Consider the following 20,656-nt stretch of genomic DNA (forward strand, 5'->3'; position numbering starts at 1 on the left):
CATTTACATCATTTTCTACTTCCTCCCCTAGACTTACCAAGGTGACTTGGTATGTGGTATAGTTCTTTTGATTCAAGTGATTCCTGTTTCTGACGCATTTGGACTTAGGGTATATAACTTAACATTGCATTTCATTATGATGAATGTTGTCCTAGACCTCACGAGCGAAATGAACAGCTTCATTTTACGTTTAGTACTGTCGCACGTTGCTTTCGATATCTCTGCTTTCAGTATATTTGCTTTCGCTAACTACGATCTTGCTCACTGAGCTTCTTAACCACTTCCTTGTTTATTGTCGCCCCTGTTTTCTTTGCATTGCTCTCCTACGGAACCAAATTGATCATGAATCTGAATCTTTCGAGTGGTAGCAGGGTCGAGTGAGTGTTGTGCTTGCGAGTCTGATGGTTGTGCACGCATAGTCAAATGCCCTTGAGTCCAGACACGGTACGAGTCTTCCGCGTGTCACGCTGATTCCAATTTGACGTCAGTGCTCGAGAATACCGGTGATGATCGATGGTCGATCAAGTAAGTACGGTACAGCTTGATCAGCTGCAATTGTATACCAGCGCAGTAAACAAAGACAGAGTGAATCAAATGATTCTCTATGAGCTATCAACTGAAATACGAGCAAATTTGGTTGCTGGCCACCACTGCGCGCAGCTGGTATCGAGGAACGGGAGATCGGACTCGCTTGGGTTTTGCGTCTGCAGGAATATACTAGTAGTGCCGCACGCTTGGAGGCCTGCCAGCGTGCCATAGACAGGCGAGACACAACCCTTATTTGTTGTACCGTGAATAGTCTGCGATAAGGTTGGGTAGGACCGGGAATTTTATCCGAATGTAGTAGGGATAGCGGATGTCCAAAGTGCTGGGAGCAATTCGGAGATGTATGTCGGAGTAGACATGAAATAGGGGTGACCGCGTTCCTTGTATAATCATTCATGATATAATACAACCACTGCTGGCCCACTGCTTGCCTCGTGTTCAAACCCTTGTCAACTTGCAATGTCCTTCAACAGCTTCATGAACCGTTCCAGTATTCGTGGTTTCTTTGCGGCTGTGTTCCGTCCTTTCATGAATTCTCCTTCTGATGCCCCCGCCGTGTTCACGTTGGGCGATAGTAAGAATGACGTAGGACAATGGCAGATGCTCATCCGGAGCAACGAGCTATCTTCGCAATGCCAGCTTGAACGCGTCGTCCACTGCAAATGCACTAGCGACAAAGAACACGAATTTTTACTCCTTCATTTTCGTCATCCCATACAACAGCACGCCGTCGCGATATTGGTTCTAGACCGAACCCCATGCACAGACTCTACAGAGAACAACAACGGCTCGTCAAGATGTATGCAGTCGTCATACATAGTCTCTCCATCAGTTTCTCCGACCCCTGCTCACGATTCCATCTTCACTACCTCAAATAGCGGTTCTGCTATCAAATCCTATCTATCCAGAACATATGGCCCGTTCAAGAAGCTTTGTTACCTCGACTTCCCCGCCTCCGCTCGCCCTTCGGCAATTCAAGTATCCGTGCTCCTGTCCGCTCTCAGTAAGCAATCTCCGTCATACCACCTGTACCAGTACCAGTGTCACTGGTATGCCCATACCGTCTGGGAGGCCCTCAAAAGGCTCTTCCCAGATTGCCACGAGATAACGAGGAGCGATGGGCGCTCCTCTCATCTCGGGGTCAAGATCGAGAAGGCAGACAGCGTGGAGGTAATGTGTGAGCAGTATCACACCCAGTGGGCGCGCATTGAGAATGCGGCGGAAGAGAGGAGGAGAGCAAAGGAAGATGAAGTACGGCAGGTGAGGTTCCCCCCAGAATCAGTTATGCAATTCATTCATTTATTGTTATAGTTGCGGATGGAAGTACGGGCTCAATATCAAGCGGAGATCGACCAAGCAGTGAGGAGAGCAGAGGAGGCGGAACGGAAGGCAGAGGAGGCGGAACGGAAGGCAGAGAAGGCGGAACGGAGAGCAGAGGAGGCGGAACGGAAGGCAGAAGAGGCGGAACGGAGAGCAGAGGAGGCGGAACAGAAAGCAGAGGAGGCGGAAAGGAAAGCAGAGGAACGGGTGAGGTTCTTTTTCAGAATTCATTGTACTATTCACTCATCGATTCTCGCAGGTTAGGGCTGAGTGGCAAGCAGAAATGGACCGAATGCGAGCCCAACTCGAGCGCCAGGCAGTGTGATACCGGTGTAACTATTACTCTCATTTCCCCATTACCAACATCCTCATCATGATCAGACGCGGTTGCAATATACATTAAAACATATCAGAATTGACCTTCCTGTCTCAGACTCTGCGATCTACAGGGCTAGTTCTTATCGGCGTTACCGGTAACACGAAAAACCCCTCCGCTTTCAAGGTCACTAAGGACGCATTGCAGTTGCAATGTATAGTCATGAACGAGCTGTAATCAGTGTGAAGCACGCGGCTAGTTTGAGTCACAGAAGGGCAACCGGTGCCAAGATTTGTCGATGTTGCTCGTGTCATATCGTTCTAGTACGAGGCCCGTCAATCGTACCGACCAGTGAACTAGTGACCTCCCAGCAGTAAACAATCTGACAATTTTGGCTGCTGCGCCATCTCTTAGATTGTATATCACGGCCACTATCTTCACGCCAGGTCGGAGAGGACCCATTATTCAGTCTGGTCATCGTTTTGACGTCAGTGCTCGAGAATACCGGTGATGATCGATAATCGATCAATCATTCTCAAGTACCAGCTTGATCAGCTGCAATTGTATACCAGCGCAGTAAACTTAAGAAAGTCAAGTCAGAGTGAGCCAAATGATTCTCTATGAACTGTAAACTGCAATACGAAATTTGGTGGCTGGCCACCACTGCGTGCAGCTGGTATCGAGGAACGGGAGATCGGACTCGTTTGGAGGCCTGCGTGCCATCATGATAGACAGGCAAGACACAACCCTTATTTGTCGTACCGTGAATAGTCTGCGATAAGGTTGGGTAGGACCGGGAATTCCGAATGTAGGGATAGCGGATGTCCAAAGTGCTGGGAACAATGAGATGTATGGAGTAGACATGAAACAGGGTGACCGCGTTCAGGCTTGTATAATCATTCATGATATGATACAACCACTCGCCCACTGCTTGCCTCGTGTTCAAACCCTTGTCAACCTGCAATGTCCTTCAAAAGCTTCAAGTATGGAACGAATCGTTCCAGTATTCGTGGTTTCCTTGCAGCCGTGTTCCGTCCTTTCATGAGTTCTCCTTCTGATGCCCCCCCCGTGTTCACGTCGGGCGATAGTAAGAATGACGTAGAACAATGGCACATGCTCATCCTCGGCAACGAGCTTTCTTCACAATGCCAGCTTGAACGCGTTGTTTACTGCAAATGCACCGACGGCAAAGAACACGAATTTTTGCTCCTTCATTTTCGCCATCCCACACAACAGCACGCCGTCGCGATATTGGTTCTAGACCGAACCCCATGCACAGATTCTACAGAGAACAACAATGGCTCGTCAAGACGCATGCAATCGTCATACATAGTCTCTCCGTCAGTTTCCCCGACCCCTGCTCGTGATTCCATCTTCACTACCCCAAACAACGGTTCTGCTATCGAATCCTATCTATCCAGAACGTATGACCAGTTCAAGGAGCTTTGTTATCTCGACTTCCCCGCCTCCTCCGCTCGCCCTTCGGCAATTCAAGTATCCGTGCTCTTGTCCGCTCTCAGTAAGCATTCTCCGTCATACCACCTGTACCAGTACCAATGTTACTGGTATGCCCATACCGCCTGGGAGGCCCTCAAAAGGCTCTTCCCAGATTGCCACGAGATAACGAAGAGCGGGGGGCGCTCTTGTTATCTTGGGGTCAAGATAGAGAAGGCAGATAGCGTGGAGGCGGTGTGTGAGCAGTATCACGCCCAGTGGGCGCGCATTCAGAATGCGGCGGAAGAGAGGAGGAGAGCAAAGGAAGATGAAGTACGGCAGGTGAGGTTCCTCCCAGAATCAGTTATGCAATTCATTCATTCATTTTTACAGTTGCGGATGGAAGAACGGGCTCAATGTCAAGCGGAGATTGACCAAGCGACGAGGAACGCAAAAGAAGCGACGAGGAACGCAAACGAAGCGACGGAGCAAAAGGAGGAAGCGGTAAAGAAAGCAAACGAGGAGATGAGGCAAAAGGAGGAAGCGGTAAAGAAAGCAACCGAGGAGATGAGGCAAAAGGAGGAAGCAGTAAGGAGAGCGGAGGTAGCGGAGAGGATGATAGAAGAAGCGAAGAGGAAAGCAGAGGAGGCAGAACGGAAAGCAGAGGAGGCGGAACGGAAAGCAGAGGAGGTGAGATTCTTTCCAGAATTCATTATGCTATTTACTCATCGATTCTCGCAGGTTAGGGCTGAGTGGCAAGCGGAAATGGACCGAATGCGAGCCCAACTCAAGCGCCAGGCAGTGTGATACCGGTGTGACTATTACTCTCATTTCTCCATCTCCAACATCCTCATCATGATCAGACGCAGTTGCAATATACATTAGAGCATATCAGAATTGACCTTCCTGTCTCAGACTCTGCGATCTACAGGGCTAGTTCTCATCGACGTTACCGGTAACACGAAAAACCCCTCCGCTTTCAAGGTCACTAAGGACGCATTGCAGTTGCAACGTATATAGTCATGAACGAACTGTAATCAGTGTGAAGCACACGGCTAGTTTGAGTCACAGAAGAGCAATCGGTACCGATGTTGCTCGTGTCCTATTGTTCGAGTACGAGGCCCGTCAATCGTACCGACCAGTGACATCCCAGCAGTAAACAATCTGACAATTTTGGCTGCTGCGCCATCTCTTAGATTGTATATCACGGCCACTATCTTCACGCCAAGTCGGAGAGGACCTATTATTTAGTCTTGTCATCGTTCCTACTGTGATTCGAACCACTCCAGCCAACTGAGTGCATTCGATGCCCATTTAACAAGGTGTAAACATTGAATTCGAGATGTATGTAGGCAAATGTGCTCGACGCGAGGGTTCCGAACGACTAACTTGTGCCTAGGTAGAGTTATGTAGATATGGTACGTCAATGCAGCGACTGATGGGTGGATGCGGTCAATGTAAACGAGTGAATCAACGAATCTGATGGGTGAGCGATACGCACTATAACAAAATCATGTATCAATGGAGCTGAGATTAGATGGGGTGTCGCAGGAGTCAGAGAGAACATGGGGCATCGTAGGAAACATAACAGTAGGAAAAGAGGTATCGCACATACAAGAAAATAAATCGAGAAAGATATGAGGATTGTCGATGTCGCCGGCAACCTACGAATGACGTGCGGGGCCCATTGCCCGCCGGACAGGATTGTCCCTCTCCACAACAAACGCCCCAGCGCGCAGGCCTTCCTTCGAAGCCAGGCGTTGTTTGCTGTCTTTCTCCCTACGTTCGCGCTCCTCCCGAGCGTGCTGCAGGAGCTCAAGGCGCTCAGCACCTTTGTCAGAGCCTTGAGGCTTGGAGAATACAGGCTCCCGCTCAGTCCCATCTGCGAAGACTACGTTCTTGCGGGAGCCGGTGCTGGCCGTACTTTTCTCACCCTCCGATGCGCTGGCATCTAAATATTCAACCTTCGCACGTTTGGCACCAAAGGAGCCGATCGGAGAAACGTCTTGGCTGCGGTCACGAGGCTTGCGCTTAAGCTTGCTGGCAAAGAGCCGGCGGGGTGGACATGCCTCAGCCACCTCAAAGTCTGGATGATCGATCGGCAGTTTAGACGCCTCAAGCACTTCAGGGGGAAGATGATATTGGGGGTTATTGAATGTCGCTTTTTGGCCTCGGCTAACAAAGCGGTCAGTATGGAGATATCATTGAAGACGAGGAAGACTGACAAGACATAGGTTATTGTCGGCTTCTCCTCAAACGCTGGTGCTGGAGTTGGCGTGCTCGCACGCTCCGGGGCTTCTCCGACGGGCAATTCATCATCGCTGCTCTCCCAGCCGCTTGCATTAGATGTGCCTGCTTCACCCTCACCAGCGAGGAAAGGATTGTCAGGGGAGTCTCGAGTAGGCCATATTTTCTTGGCTTTAGAATCAGAGGGGGATGGTAGCGCACGAAGGAAGAGTTTGCGGGGAGGTGTCACGGGTGGCTTTGGTAGAAGAAGTATAGGTGGGGGCGAACGCGAGCGCTGCACTGATGATGCACGAGGGTGGACTTGGGGTGCTCGGCGGGAGGGAGGAGGCGAAACGGGCTCACGTACGCGATACTTCAACAGTGCGGGTGAAGGTGACTTGTCCTCTTCCGAATCCTCTACTGCAGAAGATTTTTTGCGCTCATGAGACACTACGCCACCACTACGACCAGTCCAGAACGAGTTCTCGTTATCTTCTTCTTCGTCATGCGCAGGAAGGACGTCCATGGTTCGGCGTTTTTTCCTTCCCATGAGCGCATGAGCATCCTTGTCGCCGCTACTTTCATCTTCACTTTTGCTGTGTCGTTGATCGATGCGAACAGCATAGCTTCCACCAAGGTTGTCCTCGAGTTCTGACGCGCTGCCACTCTCCTCTGACGCGTGTCTAGAGGTCGCTGACACTGCTTTTGAACGAGATCGCTTGTGATGTGTTCTGGGAGGCGTAGGCAGTGATGCCAGAGATGCAGAGCGTTTTATGGGTCGTGAATGAACTTCCGTATCGTGAACAGAGGGAATGCGGATGGGTGATGAGTCAAGTATCTGATAGCTTGACATGGCTCAAGATCAAAGTCAATGGAGTTGGAAAAGATTTCGCTAAGAAGAGTTATGCAAGAGATAAGATGGTGGTTAGGAAGAAAGAAGTGATAAGCTACGACGTTTCAAACCGACCACGGTCCACTTTGTCGTAGAAACAACACCACGAAAACAATGCATATAAACACATACAAACAAATGTTCTTGTCCACAACAAATCTGGTTTCACCGACTCGACGGCGCCGCCGTAGTGACTGCTGCCAGAACGACTGTCTCCGGTATGGATCCACCCCTCCAGCGAATCTTCACAAAAGTGGAACCGAATTCGCTCAATGTAGGATGAAACAGCCGAGGCTGAAACTCTGAAATTTCGTCAAACAACTTGTAGATAGTTGTAGAGAATGCCACTGGAGATAGGTAGAATACAGATTTCTGAAGTTATTCTCGATAGTAGCAATCAATACCCTTCATTCTGACGTTTACTTAGTAGTACTGTACGTGGTTTGAAGACAGTTGTTGTGGAATCGGGTGGCCAATTGCCTTTTTCGGACACCTTGAAAGTGTCGCTGCGTTTAGCACAACGTTACTCAAACGTTACTACAGCTTCAAATCGAACTTTTATCACCTGTACGCTCAGCTCTCTTCGCGCGTACATCGCGATGGCTTCGGGAAGCCCAGACGACTCTGGCAGGCAAGCTGCCCTTCCCTGGACACCTGACGTGTCCGAGAGTGCAACCGAAGCTCTCCAAGCATTGGATACTTACAAGAAGAAGGATCCATCTAAAGGTCAGCGATGCAGCATTGGTGTTAGATGAGCGCGTCTATATCGGTAAATCCAATATGCAGTGGTGGTTCGCTTCAAGGCGGTCGGTAACGCACCAATCATGAGGCAGAACTTTTATAAGATTACCGCCTCCAACCGTTTCCAGGCAGTGATACAGTTTTTGAGGAAGGAGCTGGGCTGGAAAGCCGGAGATCCACTGGTTAGGATTGATGACTTGCATTTGATGTTGAACTGACTCGTCCCAGTTCACATACATCAATCTCGCATTTTCTCCCGCTCCCGACGACACAGTATCAAATCTCTACAAGGTAATGCGTCTAGGTCTTATCGCAGAACATTTTCTGATGGCTATCAAAGTCATTCGCTACGGAAGGACATCTGATAGTCAACTACAGGTTAGTTTCCCGATAATTCGCGTGCACAGCGTGTTCATACGATTGCATACTGTTTAGTACGACGGCGGCATGGGGGTAACAACACTCTTGCTAAACAGTGTATATATATATATTCGCACAGTTGTGTCACCGTTCAACATTATACTTGTCACAAGTTAATACAAACTCTTCGTTCGTTATGTCTGTTCCAGAACCTATGGGCAACTCTCTTGGAAGGGTGTAGTGATTGACACGGTATCATGGTCAAGATATCTTCGCCTGGTTCTGAGCACTCTGCATCCAGGAACTTGTTGAACTCAGATAGACGCTCCATCTGTCTGATCACCCTCTGCCTCGGGAAGATCCGCCGAGGAAGCATAACGAGGTACAGGGGTTGAGTCCGATGTCATACATCATCCGATTATAATCAACGATTATGTATGAGTGAAACTGAAGCCATGCCTAATAGTCGACGATCCAACGGCGTCCAATGCAACACGCTGTGTAAGATCAGATCGACGGGCGGTACGAGATCAAGAGAGGCAAAGGGATCGATGGTAGATAGTAGAAATTGGGTCGAACAGAAAAAAGCTTTTCATTGTCGATGTCAAGACCGAATCTGTTCCTGTGCACAACCAGGTAGTATGCCAGAGAGTGAAAAGAGTGAGCATCGTTACGGGAATGGCGTTGGTATGTCAAAATGTCTTACTTTTATCCCTGATCATCCGATGTCTTAGTACGTACCACAGTGGTTCTATGTTGCAGACCAGATAGGCACCGCTATGACCTGTGCAAGTGCTTTTCCCCTTCCGAGACGCACTGTGTGTTATTGGCACCGAACGGGACTGCTAGGGGTGGGCAGAACCTGGCGAAACTCAGTAGAGCTCCATATAGAGACTTTAGTAAGAGTTTTACTAATTGCTGTGAACGAGAATGATATTGATTCGTAAGGACACAGCTTACATGCCAGCCGGTAAAACCACCAGATTTGCAAGCTCTGCCAGACCCAAATCTAAGAGTAGCTCTTCCTTCCCACACAAATGGCACTTTCGCAACCAGCGCGTACTGGCCAAGGTTTCCGTTTTCTTGTGTCGGTACGAATTCAGTGGTTGCTTCATCAGGCGCAAGCACTGGAGCGGGATAGTCATCTCCTCGATAGATAGGATCCATCGGAACGAGTATAAATGACCCGCTTCTAACTTGATCAGAAGATGAAGGCATCTCTTGAGGGCTTTGATGATAGCGTATCATGCTGAGAAAATATTAGTCTCAAACATATCGGGAAGTCGCACCAACACTGACCAATGCTGGAGGTTATGAAAGCGTGAACTAAAGGGGAAAGGACGAGGAACGCATCTCTGAATTCTAATTTGCGTCGACTCGCAGGCCGTAGTAAGTGTTATGATTGATCACTTCTGTGATGACATTCACGGTATAACAGTACGACCAGTTGGCTGAATTGGCTCCAGTTAGCCGGTGGACTTCAGTTTGACGGTCCGGAAGTCTGAATATTTATGGTGGTAACGCGGATCGCGTGAGAGATGGGTTCCTGACTGTCCACTTCTCAGATGATATAGATCTTGAGAGGTCATGTAACTAAAACACCTCAATTTCCCCACGCGTATTCAAATACTGATGCGGCTGGCCAAGGGCTTCTGGAACTCAGCGCTCAACAACAAACGGCTTATTTGCCCACCGTCCACGAAGTATTCTTCCTGTTATGAGTTGTTTGGTGCAGGTTGTCGGAGAGGAAAATCAGCGGCATACCGCGAATCGGAATCTGATGTGACTAACAAACTTATTGGCCAATGGCCAGTCAGGAAAGGCCCAGGGTGCATCTTGTTCAGAAAGTTCGAGTCAAGTCTTGAACGTTTGAACTTCCAAGCGAATCATGGGATTCTGATTGTTCCCAATCATCGTGCTGCCCTGAAATGGTCGATGTTTTTGGATCAGTAGTCAGTCTCCCGAAAAGTCTCAAATGCGACGAACCCAGACGCTCGGACTGCAGAGTTCTCAGTGCCGTGGCTATCACGAGGTGGCTCACGTCCGAGCGTGTAAGCCGGGGGACGTTTGCCGAAATCATCCTAGCAACAAAAGTCACAGCATCTCAGTAGCTTGCACTGGTGAGCGAGAAACGGGATGGATTTTCTCTCATTTCCAACAGTCTGTGAGTGGTTTGTAAGCACGTTTAAGGGTTGTGCGCGATCCGCCAATGAGAACGTGGCGGCCCCGAGAAGTTCCCACGGCTGCGATGTAATGGGTAGTATTGAGGGCAACTGACGCATATAAAGTGGCGTCATATGTGAGAGATCAAGCAAGATCTGTGATATACTTTTCTCTTAATCTACCATCATCATGAGCGGAAGACCAGCTTCAGGCAAGTCCATCAACACTTCGAATATCTTATCCCGCGTCCCCCTCACCTGTGATCCTGCAATCAGAGTACAGTGCCTGGAAGAAGCTCCAGCAGACATATGACGCTCAGCATGCTAGGCTCATCCTGAAGGATCTGTTCGCTCAGGACCCCAATCGTTTCTCAAAATTCTCCGAGGAATATGTGGACTCAACCGACAAGAACACGACGTTCTTGCTCGATTACTCTAAACACCTCATTACCCAACCCATCTTAGATACACTCCTATCTCTTGCTCGCGAGGCAGAGCTCGAGAACTACCGCGACAAGATGTTTGCCGGAGAGCACATCAATACATCAGAAGATCGCGCCGTCCTTCATGTTGCTCTCCGCAACTTCGATGATTTCAAGATCCAGGAGGCTGGTGTTGATGAGGTCGCTGCCGTGCTCGCACACATGAAGGAGTTCTCCGAAGCAATTCGGAGTGGTTCATGGAAGGGCTACACTGGCAAGACAATCAACACGATTGTCAACATCGGTATCGGCGGTTCTGATCTCGGACCAGTTATGGTCACTGAGGGGCTCAAGCCATACGCGAAACGTGACTTGACCGCCCACTTCGTCTCTAACATTGACGGAACCCACATCGCTGAGACTCTCAGACTCTGTGACCCCGAGCGCACCCTCTTCATCATCGCTTCCAAAACGTTTACCACCCAAGAAACTATCACCAATGCCGAATCCGCTCGCGATTGGTTCTTGGCGGCAGCCAAGGACAAGGCCCACGTTGCAAAGCACTTCGTCGCCCTCAGCACGAACACAAAGGCTGTCACTGAGTTTGGCATTGACAAAGCAAACATGTTCGCCTTCTGGGACTGGGTTGGTGGGCGCTACAGCTTGTGGAGTGCCATAGGCTTGTCCATTGCCATCTATATTGGCTATGATAACTTCGAGCAGCTCCTGAAGGGTGCCCACGGTATGGATAAGCATTTCAAAGAGACTCCCCTCGAGAAAAACCTTCCCGTGCTCATGGCTGTTATCGGCATCTGGTACAACGATTTCTATGGTGCCCAGACTCATGCACTCCTACCATACGACCAATACCTCCACAAATTCGCTGATTACTTCCAGCAAGGAGACATGGAGTCCAACGGAAAGTTCGTTACCAAGGGTGGTCAACGTGTGGACTACCAGACAGGGGTAGGTGCAATAGACCCATCTGCGTGACAGAAACTGACATGATCGTACACGCAGCCTATCATCTGGGGTGCCGCAGGCACTAACGGACAACATTCGTTTTATCAGCTAGTGCACCAGGGCACGAAACTCATTCCCGCAGATTTCCTCGCCCCTGCCACAAGTCACAACCCCATCGCCAATTCCAAGCACCACCGTATTTTACTTTCCAACTATTTCGCCCAGCCTGAAGCGCTTGCATTTGGTAAGACAGAGCAGGAGGTGCGCAAGGAACTTGGCAGTGGTGCAAGCGAGGCGCTCGTGAAGAGCAAAGTATTCGAGGGAAACCGCCCTAGCAACAGTATCTTGTTCCCGTTGATGACCCCAAGAACCCTCGGTGCGCTCATCGCGTTGTATGAGCACAAGATCTTCACCCAGGGTGTCATCTGGGGTATCAATTCTTTCGGTAGGGATGTTCCCGGTTCTCGCTTTCTCGTTCGCTCATGGTTTTTGTAGATCAAATGGGTGTCGAACTTGGAAAAGTTCTTGCAAAGAACATTTTGTCGCAGCTGAATGACCCGTCCGATGTGACTGGCCACGACAGTTCGGTGCGTTCATCTTTTCACTACGCTTTACTTTCTAGCTAAGGCAAAAACGGCCTACAGACTACTGGTCTTATTCACTACTACCAAAAGCACCGAAAGGAATGAATTGTAATCCCAAGGCTGTAATTTCGCGAGTAGACTGTAAAATAGCACCGAGGTATTTTTGCCGATTCTTGATAACAGTAGCTATAGTTAAACAGGAGTGTAATCTTAGCACAATTTCAAAACACTTCGAGATAAGAGAGGCCTCGGCTTCAAACACAGAATGACCGCAGAAATCCTGCACCACGATGTCGCGTTGACACCGTATCATTCGATCTGTCAATGATTTGTCTCATTGACGGACACCGCCCCGCGGGCAATGTCGATCAATTCGCAACCCGCATGCAGGATCATCACGTTGCGAGCAGCGAGATAGGTCACATCATTCTAATGTAATGTAATATTGGTTTGCCCGAGACTATGAGGCTTCTCTATTTCAAAACACCAAATGAATAACGAAATTCCAACGAATTATATTCCCTACAGAGCGCATTGCAAATGCGAATAACCTGCGGTGTTTTCTCTGTTACACACATGAGCCAGTCGACTTCTGTGTGAGTTCCTGGAAAACCATTGTACTCGTATCAGTTCTTTCGTCTGATTGCGTCATCTCCTCGGCGTGATATTCTCGAATGCTGAGGATGAGGCGTGGTCCCAGTATAAACATCTGCATGACCTGGGCAAGTTGAAGAATGCCATAATAGATATCAACTCCCAAGGGATCCTGTACGAATAATGAGGACCAGTCAGACGTAGATGTCAGCTGCGGATCGCGTACCCCGATGCTTGGAGAGAGACTACCGAGGTTCAAGCAAGCTACAGCAGCATATCTGGTACGTGCAAGATTTCAGCGAGGAAATACAATGACATTCTGATCATAAGCTCACGCTATGAAGTATAATACATGTGTTTCGATCAACACCCTGAAATAGGTCCCAAGGGTCGATTTCGCCAATGGCTGTTTCAGTTCACGGAGGTGTTTTACAACAATCCAGACTGCGAGAAACAGTGTGGTAAGCTCCCATGCAGTGGCTATACCCCATGCATCGGTTCCCAGATTTGAACTGCCTCCAGTAGGATTGCACTGATGGATTCCGTAGAAAACAGTCTCCTCTGATGTTTGATTAGACTACTGTGTTTAGGTGATTCATAAAGCTTACCCCCTGAAACACCGCTACTTCCGTTAATCACTGCGAATGTGATGGTGGCAGCGAGAAGGAATACAACGAGAAAGACGAGTATCTTTCTGGACCGCTCATACATGGCATGTAACCGGATGATGATGATGACTAGAATAATATTTAGTTCGACTTCATATTGCTAATTGTTGATGCGGTTGAATGGCTCACCTCCCAGCACGGCATTTGCAAATACAGATATCCAGGTTTGTAAGTCCCAAAGGATAGTGCCTGAAAATTTGAGTAACGAGCTTCCGTACTTCCAGAAAACCTACAGCTGTGCAGTTGTTATATTTGTTAAAGCAACAAGCTGGTCGAAGCTTTCACTAACCTCTATGTAGAAGTATATTTAGTTGGAGGGAATGGTAGTAATTGCTGCAGAATACTTACTGTATCCGTCAGCGAGACCGATGGGAGAGTCCCTGCATAGTACCGGTCAAAAAAACGTTCTAGTATACTTTTGAGACATACACAGCACGGTAGAACTGATTGCGAGATATGGCTGATTAGTACCGGGCCACCTTGTCAGCCCCACGCACATACATAGTGGATATTATTCCAGTGCAACGCAGCTGTTTTGTTTTGGTATCAGCACATCTTGCCAAGTAATGCTTATAAGATAACTTACGCTCATATATAAGATAGTCATCAGGGACCAGCGTTTCGTCTGCCCCGCATTGATTCTATTATCCGATTGTCCCAGATCTGCTAGAACCTTTGCTCACCCATACCAGTTCGATCTGTAAAACCATTCTCAGTGAGATGGCTTTCAGGGCGTCGAAACCAGCCTACCTCTTGTCCGAACGTCAGTACTGGTGAACGCCATAAGGTCATCAACAATACGTTCAATAAGTACCATATTGCTTACCCCATTCATATATCAGGACAGCAAAGGATGCAACTGCAAAATCGCCGTCAAAGATAGAGTGAGATATCACCAACACCATCTGACTTGGTCTTCACGAACCTGCAAAATAGCTGTAAAAGCGAAACAATTTGATTGTCGGCCACGAATCGGACATATTCAGGAAGTTGATATCAGTGAGTCGCGAAATCGGATGTCTACTGATCGCAGCACATTCATGATGCGTGCTAGATATACCGCTATCCGGCGCTTTTCGAGAGAGGCATCAATGATTAATCGATTATGCGCAGTAACACGAAGAAGACGGACCCCGGGCTTTAGGCTTGAATCAGAAAATATTTTGGGATATGTTTGGGCCTGGAAAGCAGTAGTACTATACGACTAAGTATAGGCCTGGCAGAAAGCTTGAACACCGCGAAACGAGAAAGGCCGCACAATTACCACATTGACTTAGCTTGATCGCTGACTCTGTGCAAAAACCGCGTGTGATGTGGAGATAAAGAAAGTCATGCGCCGCGACGTGCTGTGTCTTCCCCTACCTTATCATCATCGCATCTTCCATCTTTGATGGACTTTCTGACACCAGGCTGCTGCCGAGACTAAGCGACTCCAACTGTCATGACAAATACGACCCCTTGATGAGCTCAGCCTGGCAACACGCTGCTATGTTGCATGGGCCATACCACGGACTCCGAGCCAAGCATCTTCTACGTCATTGTGTTCACTACAGCTTATCAGTTTCTTTTTGACCTCTAAGTCGCCTTGAAGCAAAAGAGTCCCTCAGTGGATCTCGTGATCAAGGCTCATCCGCTGAAAAATAAAAAGGTATATTTTCGAGTTGCAATATCGACGGTTCTGCTGGAAAGTTCAGGCTGCTTTTCAATGGTGCCACACTAGACTAGTACTAGTACTGTTTGTGCATACCGTCAAAGTACTTCATTCGCGCCGTCCAAATATAACTTCCACCACACGCGATCGACTCAACAGGCTAGTACTGCTTCCACATCGGGATTGTCCTTCGAGAAAGGCGAGCTTGAATTGTTCAGCTTTGAATGAACTGCGGGCGGCTTTACCCGGATTCCTGAGTTCCTACCAAATAGTAGAAAAGCTTGTTATGAGAGAGAAAACCGCTGCAGGTACGTGCCTGAGTGTTGCACTAGAACATGTACGTATGAACGGTGAGGCCTAGGTCGAGACTCGAGTTGGTGTTCTACGTGAGTTTGTGCTTATATAAGCATCGCGCAGAAGTTCAAATCATCTCATGGAGACGCGATAAACCGCGTCAGGTTAGAAATCATTTTATAAAGCACAGCTAGGTAGGTATCACAATTCAAACATTCGTCAGTAGTCGAAACATTGACGAGATATACCCACGATTCACGCAGGCTAGCTGAATCCATAAGATAGAAGGAACGACCATCTTCGTTTCACCACGATCGAGGACAATGGCTCAATCGTTACCTCCGGAACTATGGTCACATATCTTTGGTCTGGCCGCGGATGAGGACACGATATTTTATCCCGGCCTTCCAACATCCATGACCCAGTCTTCTTGGGCACGTTCTCTGGTTACGGATTGGCAACTAAGGACGCCTCGCGACTTGATCAACATGGTCCAGCGCAGGAGCTATGCTACCAAGAAGGTGTGTCGCGTTACAAAAATAGACACCCATTTCTCATTGTAATCCTGTGATAGTCGATCATATCAACGTGCCGATCATGGCGTTGTCTCGGCCTCGAGTTCCTCGTCCGCTATTTATTCTTCAATGACCCTTCGAAGCTCCGCTCTCTTACTGTCCTTCTCACTTCCAATCCCTCGCTAGGGTGGTGGACACGCCGTTTGCATATTACCCATTTTCTCTACGAACGCGGTCCCTCCCTCGACGATTTCGAAGCCGCCCTCACAGCTGTACTCACCCAGACTCCCAACCTAGAGATTTTCATTGTCGATTGGCCTCTATCAAGGGCATTTGGTTCCATTGCAGACACGCTGGGTACCCATTGCAAGAACTTGCGCACTGCTCATTGGCACGTCCCTGCCGAACTCCTTCCAAAGGTCATATGGGCATTAGATGCCCTCCCACTCCTCGTTTCCCTTGCCGTCGAGTTCGATGCACCACTCAAGGATTGTGACATGCTCACCTTAGGAAGCGCACAAGATGTTAAGCTCCACCTCCCGAATCTTCAGCAGCTCATCCTGCGTGGTTACTCTGCCGAGTTCATCGAACAAGCCAGTGGCTGGAGCCTCCCTCTTCTACGCAGCTTTTCCTTTGATTTTGGCAACAAACGTGAAGACGTTCCCGATGTCCTACCCTTCCTCGGCACCCATGGTACCAGCCTGCTCTTCCTTGACCTTGATTGCATCCCAGCACTTGATATCCGCACAATATTAGACCTATGCCCTCTCCTCACCGCTTTCTCTTTCAATCTTGACTGGAAGATACCACCTATCGCACAGAATGCTGACACAGGAGATGGATCCATCGTTTTCACCAATCGTCCCCATGAGCACATCGCACACATCGGGCTCCATGGATTGCTTTTCGCGTTCGGAGTGGGCCTTGCTAGCGCTTATGCCACCCCTGACCCTCTTAGCGCTCTCCTTGTGCAGCGTACGAATGACAAGAATTTTGCAGCGCTCACTAAAACCAGTTTCCCTCGACTCGAACGAGTGCGCGTGTTGAGTCCGACAGTGCTCACGGACCTAGAGCGTGCGGACGGGCCGCAAGGGAGTGGGATGGAGCGCTGGGAGAGGTGGGCAGGGATGTGCGAAAGCAAGAGTGTCCGTCTGGAGGACTGCACAGGTGCACTATTGGGTACATTACCTCAAGAGTATGAGGAAGAGGACGAGGATGAGGTTGAGGAAGATGAATTTCTGGAAGACAATGAGTACTCTTATACGGACGATGAGGAGCCGGCCAGACCGGGTGGAGTGGGTTTATCAGAACTGAGGGCACTGCTGGAAGAATGTAGGAGGATGAGCGAAGAACGTGAGGATCCGCCATTTGCATTGACGTATCGATGACTTTGGGACATCGGTGTTTGTTCTTACTTTGTACCTATTCCCACTGGACATGTGTAAGATCACTATTCATATAGCTTATTACAATAGTAGTTCGTTATTATCTTGGTCTGAGAAAATGCTGTCCAAATGGGTAGCTAATGTCATGACGCCCTGTCATGTGCTTTCCCTTCTGGAGTCCGTGCCTTGAATGTCCCTCTACGTGCAACGTCCTCCACAATCCTTCTCGCTCGATCTACATAAATCCTCTGGTCTCCCGGAAGCCTTTCACGACCTACCCACCGAATTCAAACCGTGAGCTTGACTAGATTAAGAATCCGAGGAAATGCAACACCCACCTACAATCGCCCAATTGCGCGTGCTAGGTATGCGGAGCGTGTCGCACTCAATCTTCCAGCCCAACCACCGGCTCAAACGCGCAAGCCATATGCGATAGGCCGAGTATTGAGACTTGTGTGTGCCCTCAGCGCCCATACCGAGGCTGGAAATGAAGATAGCTTCATCCTCGGCCTCGCTTGACACCACACCAGCGGCAGCGTCAAGCGATTCATTGTCAGAGAAATCAAGCGCTGACGCCGCAGACGAGCGAGTAAACCTCTCATCAAACATCCATGCACAGCAGGGTATGGAGAGGTACCCACTCGCACCCGTGAGTGTTGCCAGTACAGGAAGCCATGGTGTTAATTCGTCTGCGTGGTTTCCGATGAGGAATGCTCCGGGCTCCCAAAGGGATTTCTCTTCATCGTTGCTGTTGTCTGGGGAAAGAAATTGAGTGGGGTCAAGTGCGTGCACCTTTAAGGCTGCCCGTGACGAGTTGGGGTAATGTGCCCAGGAAGTCCGTGCGCGGAGATCGATACCGTATCCCGAATAGCCCTCAGCCGAGAGAATATGTGTCAACAAGCCATTGCCACAGCTGCATAAAGATGATGAGACGAAAAAAATAGATAATGCTGCAGGCACACCCACCCAAGATCGAGGAAGCCTCCAGATGGACGAGGCCAGGATGTCCATCGTGAATCATCCAGCTCCTTCATGTCGGCTAAATCAACTGAAGCAGCAAACATGTCCTTCCAGAAAAGCATAAGAAATGTTGCGATGCCAATGTCCTAGGCAAATGAGCTGATATCAACTTTATATAGAAGGCATCCACACCTCGAACACATGCTTCAAGGGATCGGTGGTCTCCCTCCATGTGTTTACTATCCCTTTATGGCGCTCACGCATTTTGAGATATACGTCTTGATATATTTCTCGGGGTATGAGGACATCGTGTTGTACGCGCTTCTGATAATGAGTGAATGCACCCCAAAGGTAACGGTGGAGTGTGTCAAGGAGTGCAAGTGCCGTACGGTAGAGGCGACTGTTGGGGTCGGTAGGCGTGCCTGGGAGTGGAATAACTTCAATGCGCAGTGCCGATTGTGCAGAAGCTGAATCTGAAGTTGTGGTGATGCTGGAAGGGATGAACCGGAAAGCAAGATGTGACACCGTAGGATGATAGTAGGGCAGGCTCTCTCCTTCGGGTACAAGTGGTGTAAGGACCAACATGGACGGAAGGCCCGCAAATTCACCGGTTTCGAAGGCGTAAAGCGTACAGTGCTGCTCTAGTCCTGAGTCTCTACCCGGCCTACGCGGTAGCAGCTTGCGATGAACATTGCGTACAGCGTGGTATCCATCCAGACATGGAGCAGACGTTGGGATGGTGGTATCAGAGTCTGAGATGGTCTCTGAGCGCAAGATCAATGTCGAATTGTACTCTGGGTGATGAATCAATTGTGAAACAGCCGCCTCGAACTGTTGGAGTGAATCAGATCAACAAAACTAAAACAACATAGCCCGTAGACTGCGCACCAATTCAAGCGGGACATCTGCAGGACAGCTAACCAACGACTGGAATCTAAAGTGCAAAGGATTGGGATCTGAATTGCACAGCGACGGTACGTCATGATGAAGCCGGTGGACATCACTGACACCTGATGAATTTGAAGGATTGAATCTCGGTCGCTGAACTGAGGGTGCCATAGCCATATGTATAGCGAAAATTGGCAAGTGCTATAGCGCTATACAATGACTAGTCGTAAGTGATCGTGGCACTGATCAAGCATTACGCATTATGCATTGAGATTATCAAGATGATAGCTGAGTGCTGAGCTGGTAATAATGTCTTCAACAAAGTCCTGGAGTAAGTCCTGGTGAGTCGTGACGAATTGATCTTCCTCAGGCTGATTCCTGAAATTGAAAACTTGCGCCGCGCGCGGCAACTGGTCTATACTTCGATCACGTGATTTACCCCATTTCCATGCCAGGCAGCAGCCGAATGCGCTCTGAGCACTCATTGTGGTCACCATTATATTACTCCTGTTCTCAAAGTCAGATGTACAAATTCAACTGCTTTGTCTTAGGCGATGATCCTTGCCGTAATAATATTTTCTCAGTCATCGTTGCGTGGACGTAGACCGTTTATGACCTCAAAACGGTCATCAAAAACAAGAAGAAACGACATTTTGACCATGTTGAGTCGGAGTCATATCTGTAAGGGGGTCGGACTTTGTCAATGCATTTGTATAGACAGCAGCGATTAAAAACTCTATTTGTCAACGTCATGGCCGATTCAAGCACATCAACACAATGTCCCGGGAGATGGCAAGTAGATCACGAGACGGCACTATACAACGCTGGAATCTGGATACTAGCCGACAGATAGTACCACCGACACTGGACATAGACTGGCCATGAGTGTTTACGCTGTCTACTCTCTACAAAGGGACAGATTTACGACCAACGGAGAAGATAAGGTGATCTGCGTATGGTCAAAGGATGGCGAGCTGCTCATATAGATGAAGATGCAGCCATGCCATTGTGTTGGTCCAAGGACACTTAGGACAGCGTACACATTTTCTCCACGTCAAACAATCGCACCATACGAAAATAGCGGTCAATTGATGGGAAGGAGCTTGTTGTTTTTGAGGGTCATGTCAATGCTGTCGGCACCCTCTGCCTTTCTCCTGATGAAAGTCATCTTGTTTCACGTGACTACTGGGTTCGCATTCGGGATCTCAAAACCAATCAGCCAGTCGGAGACTAACTCTTGCAAATATTCTACATATATGGAGCGTTGATGCAGCGCTCAAACATGCAGGCGATGATCATGATTCATGTGGGTGCATTTACTCATCAGTGTCTTTTCAAAGTGGGTTTCGGTTGTCTTTCAGAGTGCGAATTAGAACAATGTAAAACCTGATGGAAAAATCAAGGCAAGTCGTCTGCACTTCCCTTTCGGTGGCTGTATCAGTTGTGAACACCCTACTCGCTTGCTTATTCGTCACATCAGATTTTGCACGTTAGTCAGGTCTCCAAGCACTGGCAGCACGTCAACAGAGGGTTGGCGAGATATGTCAGTATGTTCTTTCGTTTCTTGGCTGTTGCAATTCTGACACTGGTATATGGCAAGGACTTCTTGGACGCCGATACCAACACTGAGCCTACTAGTCCCACAGTCTCTCATTGCCTTCCCTTCGTTGGCTTCATTTGCTCGGTTCGTGCATTTTAACACTCGACCTCCAAACACGCCACAATACAATCAATA

The 20,656-nt window shown here is 48.8% G+C and overlaps 7 protein-coding genes across 7 annotated transcripts; 5 read left to right on the forward strand and 2 right to left on the reverse strand.

Moving 5' to 3' along the window:
• Positions 1-937: 937 nt before the first annotated feature.
• On the forward strand, positions 938-2,191 carry F5891DRAFT_1282815 (uncharacterized protein; the record flags this gene model as incomplete). Its single annotated transcript, XM_041370557.1, has 3 exons — positions 938-1,806; positions 1,858-2,073; positions 2,126-2,191. Exons 1-3 carry the CDS (start codon positions 1,006-1,008, stop codon positions 2,189-2,191), a joined length of 1,083 nt encoding a protein of 360 aa, XP_041217525.1. The 5' UTR covers positions 938-1,005.
• An 867-nt stretch (positions 2,192-3,058) lies between these two features.
• Positions 3,059-4,747, forward strand: F5891DRAFT_138778 (uncharacterized protein). Its single transcript, XM_041370629.1, has 3 exons — positions 3,059-3,958; positions 4,010-4,306; positions 4,358-4,747. The coding sequence occupies exons 1-3, from the start codon at positions 3,146-3,148 to the stop codon at positions 4,421-4,423; spliced, it is 1,176 nt and encodes a 391-aa protein (XP_041217526.1). The 5' UTR covers positions 3,059-3,145; the 3' UTR covers positions 4,424-4,747.
• A 533-nt stretch (positions 4,748-5,280) lies between these two features.
• On the reverse strand, positions 5,281-6,695 carry F5891DRAFT_987330 (uncharacterized protein; the record flags this gene model as incomplete). The annotated part of the gene is made up of 2 exons (XM_041377891.1): positions 5,281-5,791; positions 5,842-6,695. The coding sequence occupies 2 exons, from the start codon at positions 6,693-6,695 to the stop codon at positions 5,281-5,283; spliced, it is 1,365 nt and encodes a 454-aa protein (XP_041217527.1).
• A 564-nt stretch (positions 6,696-7,259) lies between these two features.
• On the forward strand, positions 7,260-8,046 carry F5891DRAFT_1073338 (putative ubiquitin-like modifier). The gene is made up of 5 exons (XM_041363330.1): positions 7,260-7,460; positions 7,521-7,657; positions 7,704-7,766; positions 7,816-7,853; positions 7,911-8,046. Exons 1-5 carry the CDS (start codon positions 7,334-7,336, stop codon positions 7,930-7,932), a joined length of 387 nt encoding a protein of 128 aa, XP_041217528.1. The 5' UTR covers positions 7,260-7,333; the 3' UTR covers positions 7,933-8,046.
• A 2,022-nt stretch (positions 8,047-10,068) lies between these two features.
• F5891DRAFT_1073349 (Glc-6-P isomerase) lies at positions 10,069-12,236 on the forward strand. Its single transcript, XM_041363331.1, has 5 exons — positions 10,069-10,209; positions 10,274-11,385; positions 11,440-11,827; positions 11,878-11,969; positions 12,027-12,236. Exons 1-5 carry the CDS (start codon positions 10,188-10,190, stop codon positions 12,069-12,071), a joined length of 1,659 nt encoding a protein of 552 aa, XP_041217529.1. The 5' UTR covers positions 10,069-10,187; the 3' UTR covers positions 12,072-12,236.
• A 2,958-nt stretch (positions 12,237-15,194) lies between these two features.
• On the forward strand, positions 15,195-17,141 carry F5891DRAFT_1073367 (uncharacterized protein). The gene is made up of 4 exons (XM_041363332.1): positions 15,195-15,229; positions 15,297-15,367; positions 15,437-15,694; positions 15,748-17,141. The coding sequence occupies exons 3-4, from the start codon at positions 15,497-15,499 to the stop codon at positions 17,074-17,076; spliced, it is 1,527 nt and encodes a 508-aa protein (XP_041217530.1). The 5' UTR covers positions 15,195-15,229; positions 15,297-15,367; positions 15,437-15,496; the 3' UTR covers positions 17,077-17,141.
• Positions 17,142-19,293, reverse strand: F5891DRAFT_1073370 (uncharacterized protein). Its single transcript, XM_041363333.1, has 5 exons — positions 18,922-19,293; positions 18,226-18,864; positions 18,040-18,179; positions 17,412-17,986; positions 17,142-17,347 (listed from the first exon to the last, which is right to left on the reverse strand). Exons 1-5 carry the CDS (start codon positions 19,096-19,098, stop codon positions 17,217-17,219), a joined length of 1,662 nt encoding a protein of 553 aa, XP_041217531.1. The 5' UTR covers positions 19,099-19,293; the 3' UTR covers positions 17,142-17,216.
• Positions 19,294-20,656: the final 1,363 nt, after the last annotated feature.

The sequence above is a fragment of the Suillus fuscotomentosus genome (assembly GCF_016647785.1).
Source record: "Suillus fuscotomentosus strain FC203 chromosome Unknown F5891scaffold_155, whole genome shotgun sequence".
Lineage (NCBI taxonomy): Eukaryota > Fungi > Basidiomycota > Agaricomycetes > Boletales > Suillaceae > Suillus > Suillus fuscotomentosus.